The sequence below is a fragment of the Rhinolophus hipposideros genome, assembly GCF_964194185.1.
Source record: "Rhinolophus hipposideros genome assembly, chromosome: 7".
In the NCBI taxonomy this organism is placed as follows: domain Eukaryota; kingdom Metazoa; phylum Chordata; class Mammalia; order Chiroptera; family Rhinolophidae; genus Rhinolophus; species Rhinolophus hipposideros.
Genome location: NC_138053.1, coordinates 48,358,897 through 48,367,182, shown reverse-complemented (window position 1 = coordinate 48,367,182; position 8,286 = coordinate 48,358,897). Strand labels below are relative to the sequence as shown.

Genomic DNA, 8,286 nt, shown 5'->3' with positions numbered 1-8,286 from the left:
GAAGACGGGTGGCCAAGCACGTTGATTCTACAGCTACATTGCTTCGGTACAAGTCCCAACTCTCCCACTATATGACATTAAGTGACTTACTTAGTCTTTAGGTTCCTTAGTTGCTTTTACATAAAATGAGAACAATGATATTGGTTATTTCATAGGGCTGTTGGAGGATAAAAGTAATTAATATTTGTAAAGTTCCCTTAGAAGTGCTCAGCACATTGTAAGTACTATGTAAGGGTTTGCTGAATAAATAATAAAAACAAAGGGATATCATATTATAATCTGTGAATATCCCTTAAAAGCATCCTTTAGGGCTAACCTACAGACCTCTTGGTCCCTCTTCTGAAAGGTTTTATAAGAGTAAGTGGCAAAGGAAGGCAAATTCATACAGCTAAAGAAACATAAGCAATAATAAGCTGAAGAGACCAGATAGAGGTATATACCAACATTTTTCTTTTTTTAAGAAAACTGAAAAACAAGCACTGGCAAAACAATATATGGCTACTAATATAAAAGGAAAGCAAGCCTTGTTATCTACATCACAACATCTCAAGCAACATTACTAATTTCATTAACAACAAGAATCAACTGAAGATCTAAGGTATGACATACAGTTACCGTCTCTGCCCTTTTTTTGTTGTACTTTTCTCTAATTCATTTCTCATCGTTGGCTGTTAGATCTACTCATAACTACACTAACATTTGCATTCGATATTGGCTTGCATACACACTGTTAGTACTTAATCTTTAAATTACCTACATTTGAAACTCTTGATTTGTGTGGCTGTTTGACTTTTACTGTATTACCAGAAATGTACTCATGTGCCACTTTACTCTTTAAGAACAAGATGTTAACTAAAGACAGTCATTTAAACCAAGACTAAAATGGATTCCTAAACACTCAGTCTGGCACCTCACTTTTTGTTGAAATCCTCCACATTCATAAAATATCCTTCCCTGACAGCTTGTCACACAATTTTCAGATCATGTAATAGCACCTGAATTGGATACAAAAATATCCTTTCTCCTCAAGCATTGCCAAACATTTGAACATGATCCTGTTTGCAGACGTGGTGTTATACTTTGCCACAAGAAACAAGCACATTGGCAATGTTACAGCGAAAATAAATTTAAAAATTATGTGAAAAATGAGTCAATTAGAAGAGATAGAGGCTTTTAAGTATTAATTAAAATTTTAATCAAATGCCTTATCTTTCAGCCAAAGTAGTCAATCATAGCATGCAATTCCTGTTTACGAAGATCTACTTTGATCAATATTCAAGAAGCAATGATGGAATAGAGCATGGTTCTGAGTCATGGGACCTTTCTAAGTTGCTCTATTCCTTGTATCTGAGGCAGATGGCAGCTAGAGTAGATTTTGATGGCTTCCCAGCCGTCATTCCAGCTCCTTTCCATGGGGGAAGAGAAATATGGGTCGTTCTCTTTGACTTCTGTGCTGTCACAGTATGTCTACTTATAGGGAACTGGTTATTCTACCCTCAGGCCAAAATTAATAAAAGAGTATACTTTGAGAGCAGCCAAAAGAAGTTGTTTTGAGGTCAAAAACTGTGCCTTAAATTCAGGCTCAGCCATTAACCAGCTATATGATCAAGAGAAAATTATTTAATAGAGTCTTGGTTTCATTTGTAAAATGGAAATAATTCATGGCTTACAAAATTTTTATGGTTATTAAATAATATAAGGCAGCGACTTACATTTTTTCCTTTTCATTAGAACCCAGTGCACACATATATGAGTATGCAAGTATGAATGTGTATGTATGTAAAACCCAAATAAATATTTCACGTAATTTTTATCCTTACTATTTGAGATGCACTATGATATTTTTCTATTATATGCCATCCTATTCTTTCAGTTTTTAAAAAATGCTGATTGTGACCCACTAAATTGATTTCACAACACATTAATGGGATGAAATTCACATTTTGGAAGTCACAGACCTAATTACCTGGCTCGATAAACATTAAATTCTTTCTTCGTTTCCTTCTTTCAACTCTTTAAATATTTTGTTCCACTGTCTTCTGATTTCCGTGGTTTTTGATGAAAAGTCCATGGTTATGAAAATATTTGTTCTTCTATATGTAATGTGGCATTTTTCTCTGACTTAGGTTCTTTAGCAGTTTGCCTATGATATGCCTAAGTGGTTTTCTTCATATTGATCCTATTTGGAGGTGTCATCAAGAAGGCATGATTGATCATTACTCGATCTCAAGTCCCTCTCCCCTTCCCAGAGGATGGAAGGTGGGTGGGAATTCCAAGCTTCTAGTCATGACTTAGTCTTTTGGTGACCAGCTCCCCTCCTGCAGCTATCTAGGAGCGCACCGAGAGTCACCTTGTTAGAATGAAAGACACTCCTATCACCTAGGACATCCCAAGGGATTTAGGAGCTGTGTCAGGAACCAGAGTCAAAGATGAAATATTAGAACAAAAGATGCTTCTAGTGTTCTTATCACTTAAGAAATTACAAGGATTTTAGCAGCTCTGAGCCAGGAACTGAGGGCAGAGATATAGATACATTTTTTCCCCTATTATTTCACAGGCTCTATTCAATTCTTAAAGTAGATTTCAGAGGAAAGGATAAACGAGGACATTTCATGTGTATGTACATGTAAATTCATTAAGAAGACTTAAAAATTCTAAATATGTTTATCTAATAACAAGTTTCAAAATACATGAAGCCCAAATGGACAGAACTGAAAGAGGAAGCAATACACAAATTCCTCTTTCAGTATTCCATAGAACAAATAGACAAAGTACCAGAAAGAATCCAGAGGACTTACCAAAAAGCTTCTCGGACCCACCAAGAAGCAGATGTCAAGACAGTGTTCAACATGAAAGTGATTTGGCACTAGACTGAGAGGAAAGAAAGAAAGATTGGGAATGAAAAGTCCCAGATTACAAAACAGTTCCAAGAAAGTTTCACGCAGGCCAAGGGGAGTCTTCATGCCTGTTGGAAGAGTCTTGCATCTCCTAAGGCAAGAAGAATGAGCCTTGTCCATTTACAAGCTGAAAGCAGACACCGGAAGCCTGGCCTTAATATGAACATGATGGTTGACCTGTAGGGGCAGTCAGTGAAGTTTTTATGCAAGAGAAGAGTTCAGTGATACATTTTCATGGCCACCAGGGTCCACTCTTTGCATCACAGACTCACTTCTTGGAGAAGCTTCTTCGTGGCCCCCATGGATTGGTCTTCCTTTAGGAACATCTTAGAAAAGGGAAGGTAGTGGTATGAACTCAAGTCCCATTGCTGCAACTGGTACTCCTCTTCAACCTCCTCCAGTTTCCACTCTAAATTTTCCTCTTCATCTATCACTTTGGCAGACTTTGGTGGCTTACTTTGTCGTATGAGCCAAACCCTAAAACCTGAAGCCTTGGTAATTACATCCTTCTTGGGCCTGCGCTGTATCACACCTGATTCCAATAGTACAAGGGCATCACTTGGTTTCCACACCTATTCCTCCCTGTCCAAGTGTGTAAAAAGCAGCTGTCTCCTCTGCTGTCAGGATTGATCACCCGTTTCAGTGAAGACTCCTCTTCTCACCTGCTGGTCCCCAGACATCAGAAGTCTATTATTCTTTTTTCGAATGTCAAAAATATTTCATAGCTTTTTAAAATTTAAAATCGAATCAAGCCTAATTTTGAGTGACATCATAGGAATGGCGGCAGCAGGGCGCACTTTTTGAGGTCTCCTCTGGATCTTATCACAAACGGGACATATAACCCATTCGAAGGACTCTCTGCTCATCATGCAGAACAGCTAAGTGACTCGTGCAAGGATTACTTGCAGCTGGGCAAATTGGGCGAGCAGGGGAAGAGGGAAGGGAGCGAGTGGAGACGCGGCCCGCATCTGCAGCTGTAGGTACGTGGCTGGCATCTGTGGCGGTGGAAAAGTGGTCCGCACCTGTGGTGGTGGGGACGCAGCACGCACCTTCGGCTGTGGAGACACGGCCTGCATCTGCGGCTGTGGAAATGCGGCTGGCATCTGCGGCGGTGGAAACACTGCCGGCATCCGCAGCTGCAGAGACACAGGTGATCCCAGGATGTAACAGAGAACACAAAAGCCAGGAGGTGGGCTCTTTCCCTGCGTCCCACAGCTGATCTCTCCCGCCGAGGGGGCAGCATATCCAGCATTTGAGGCAATAACCTCAGTGAGACCTACAGCTGGGCGCTAGGACAAAGGACACATACTCCATACCTGGGCTCTTCCATACCCCACCCCGCTCTTCCAATCCTATCCCCGCTTTTCCAGAGACTTAAACTGGCCTCCAAGCTGAGGAGTAGTGTCAGATTACAGAGGAGCCTTAGTGCTCAGGCTCTGGGAAGACTGGCAGGCAGCTCTGACCCAGGGAAGAGGTTGGAAAGAGTGATTTTTGCTGGGCTTGGAGAGAAGAGACTCCTCTACCCCCAGCCATCACCTTTTCTGGCCTGCGGGAAGAGTGTGACATGGCTCGGCTAGGAGAGAGAAGACCCCTCCATCCCCAGACCCCACCCTTTCTGGCCTGCCTAGGGCAGGGCAATTACAACTGCGGAGGCACTCCCAGGGATCAGCAGAAGGCGGCAGACGCAGCTCTGGGCTTTCAGTAGCTCAGAAATCTCCCGCCAGCCACACACACACAGACACACACACACACACACACACACGGAAGAAGAGCCCTAAGACTCAGGAGAACTGGACACAGGGCTGGTGGTGCTACTCTGTGTGCATATATGCAGACAAGGGCAGAAACTGCACTGACTTTGTAAAAACTACCATCCAGACCCCTCAGCCCCACGCATCTAAATCTGCAGTCCCAACATCACTCTGGGCACCAGGTGACAGGCTCTGCCTGCACAACAGGCAAAGGACTCTTTGGTACAACAGAGGACAACCTGGAGATTACTTGGTGGGCTTAAGCCAAGACTGGTGCTGCTTTTTGTTTTGTTTTGTTTTGTTTTGTTTTGTTTTGTCTGTATATCTTTGATATCTTTGCCTGTGCTGAGTGGGGGTTGTCGGCTGTTTTTACGTGTGAATGTCTGATTTTTTCTTTGTTGTTGTTGTGCTTGGTGATTTGCTTTGTTCTGAAATTGCCCTACCAGAGCCCAGCTTAAGAGGCACAAGATTCAACATATCCAGAGGCCAACTCCAGACCAAACCAGAGTACTACCGGGTAGACCTACAAGTCACACACCCAGAGGGAATTCTCTACAGGCACAAGAGCCCATAGAGGCCAAACCACATTTAAGTGGTCAACCCTCACGCAGCGGAACACCCTGCTGTGGGCAGAGCCAAGTCTCACAGCTAGTCAGCCTAGGAGTTAACCCCACCTACTCACAAGGGAAAAGCAATTAAAGATCTTCTTTAACAGGACAATATACACAACACAAGAGTCACCTTTGGAGCACACGCAGAGGAGAAGAACGAAGTAGTGCAAGTCAAACATAAAGGACACATACTACATAAGATAACCCAGCAAGAACTAAGAACTCTAGGGGATCTACCTACCACATCGAAACAAACACAGAGAGTCAGCCAGAATGGGGAAACAAAGAAACATGTCCCAAATAAAAGAACAGAAGAAACCTCCAGAAGTGGAACCAAATGAAACAGAGGTAACCAACCTATCAGAGACAGAGTTCAGAATACTGATGATAAGAATGTTTAAGGAGCTTAGAGACGACATAAAGAAGGATGTAGAAATCATAACGAACAACCAGTTAGAACTAAAGAACACAATTACCGAAATAAAGAACTCACTTGAAGGAATTACCAGCAGGTTAGATGAAGCAGAGGATCGAATCAGCGACTTAGAAGACAAGTTAGCAGAGATCACCCAAATAGAACAACAGAAAGAAAAAAGAATGAAAAACAATGAAGATGGTTTAAGAGACCTCTGGGACATCAAGCGCAAAAACATGCGCATCATAGGAATACCAGAAGGTGAAGAGAAGAAGCAAGGGATTGAGAACATATTTGAAGTAATAATGTCCGAAAACTTCCCTAACCTGATGAAGAAAAGCAATATACAAGCCCAGGAAGTGCAAAGAGTTCCAACCAGAATAAACCCGAACAGGTCCACACCAAGACACATTATAGTTAAAATGACAAAGGTTAAAGACAAAGAAAGAATCCTAAAAGCAGCAAGAGAAAGACAGAGGGTTACACACAAGGGAACTCCCATAAGACTATCAAATGACTTTTCTACAGAAACATTGAAGGCCAGGAGGGAGTGGCAGGAGATACTCAAAGTGATGGAAAACAAAGGCCTACAACCTAGAGTGCTTTATCCAGCAAGGCTATCATTTACAGTTGATGGAGAGATAAAGAGCTTCCGAGAAATTAACAAGCTAAAGGAATTTACCACCACCAAGCCAGCATTGCAAGAAATACTAAAAGGACTTCTGTAAATAAAAGATGAAAACAATCTAACTACAAATTTAAAAATGGCAATAACTATGTACATATCAATGATCACTTTAAATGTAAACGGATTAAATGCTCCAATCAAGAGACATAGGGTGGCTGAGTGGATAAGAAAGCAAGACCCTTGTATATGCTGTATACAAGAGACCTCAGATCAAAGGACACACACAGGCTGAAAGTGAAGGGTTGGAGTACAATATTTCATGCAAATGGAAATGAGAAAAAAGCTGAAGTTGCAATACTTATATCTGACAAAATAGACTTTAAAATGAAGAACATATTAAAAGACAAAGATGGGCACTATATAATAATAAAGGGATGGATCCGACAAGAGGACATAGCCCTAGTAAACATCTATGCACCCAACATAGGAGTACCTAAATATATAAAACATATTGACTGACATAAAGACAGAGATCAACAGTAATACTATCATAGTAGGGGACTTCAACACCTCTGACAACAAGGGACAGGTATTCCAGACATAAAATAAATATGGAAACAACAGCTTTAAATGATATATTGGACCACTTGGATTTAATCGCTATTTTCAGAGCATTTCACCCCAATGCTGCAAAATACACGTTCTTCTCAAGCGCACATGGAACATTTTCCAAGATAGACCATATGTTAGGCCACAAAACAAGTCTTGATAAATTTAAGAAAATTGAAATCATACCAATTGTCTTCTCTGACCACAGTGCTATGAAATTAGAAATGAACTACAGAAAAAAAAACTGCAAGACACACCAATTCATGACGGCTGAATAACATGTTACTAAATAATGAATGGGTCAAGCAGGAGATCAAGGAAGAAATCAAAAGATATCTCGAGACAAATGAAAGTGAAAACACAACGACCCAAAATCTATGGGATGCTGCGAAAGCAGTCCTAAGAGGGAAATTCATAGCATTGCAGGCCTACCTAAAGAAACAAGAAACATCACTAATCAACAGTTTATCTTCACACTTAAGGGATCTGGAAAAAGAACAGCAAAATAAGCCCAAAGGGAGCACAAGGAAGGAGATAATAAAGATCAGAGCGGAAATAAATGAAATAGAAACCAGAAAAACAATACAAAAGATCAATGAATCCAAGAGTTGGTTCTTAGAGAAGATAAATAAAATTGACAAAACTTTAGCCAGACTCATTAAAAAAAAAGAGAAGGAGGACCCAAATTAATAAAATCAGAAATGAAAGAGGAGAAGTGACAACAGACATCGCAGAAATACAAAAAATTTTAAGAAATTACTATGAACAACTATATGCCAACAAATTTGACAATTTGGAAGAAATGGACAATTTTCTAGAGGCGTACAACCTTCCAAGGCTAACTCAAGAAGAAACAGAAAACCTGAATAGACTGATTACCAAGGAAATTGAATCAGTAATCAACAATCTCCCAACAAACAAAAGCCCTGGACCAGATGGCTTTACAGGTGAATTTTAGAAAATGTTCAAAAAAGAATTATCACCTATTCTTCTCAAGCTCTTCCAAAAAATCCAGAAGGGGGGAAGACTCCCAAACACTTTTTACGAAGCCACTATCACCCTGATACCAAAATCAGACAAAGACACCACAAAAAAAGAAAACTACAGGCCGCTATCGCTAATGAACATAGATGCAAAAATCCTCAACAAAATATTAGCCAACAGAATTCAGCAATACATTAAAAAGATCATACACCATGATCAAGTGGGATTCATCCCTGGTATGCAAGGGTGGTTCAACATCTGCAAATCAATTAATGTGATACACCACATTAACAAAATGAAAAATAAAAATCACACAATCATATCAATAGATGCAGAAAAAGCATTTGATAAAATCCAGCAGCCATTTATGATAAAACCCTTAAGAAAGTAG

At 40.4% G+C, this 8,286-nt stretch overlaps 1 protein-coding gene across 1 annotated transcript in view; it reads right to left on the bottom strand.

Moving 5' to 3' along the window:
• Positions 1 to 428: 428 nt before the first annotated feature.
• Positions 429 to 8,286, bottom strand: part of LOC308499742 (uncharacterized protein) — a gene marked incomplete at its 5' end in the record, with an annotated part of 22,738 nt that continues 14,880 nt past the window's right edge. Inside the window, one exon of the mRNA XM_081053571.1 lies at positions 429 to 4,033. Coding sequence (XP_080909697.1) covers positions 3,720 to 4,033 — 314 coding nt within the window. The 3' untranslated portion in view covers positions 429 to 3,719. The remainder of the gene's footprint in view (positions 4,034 to 8,286) is intronic.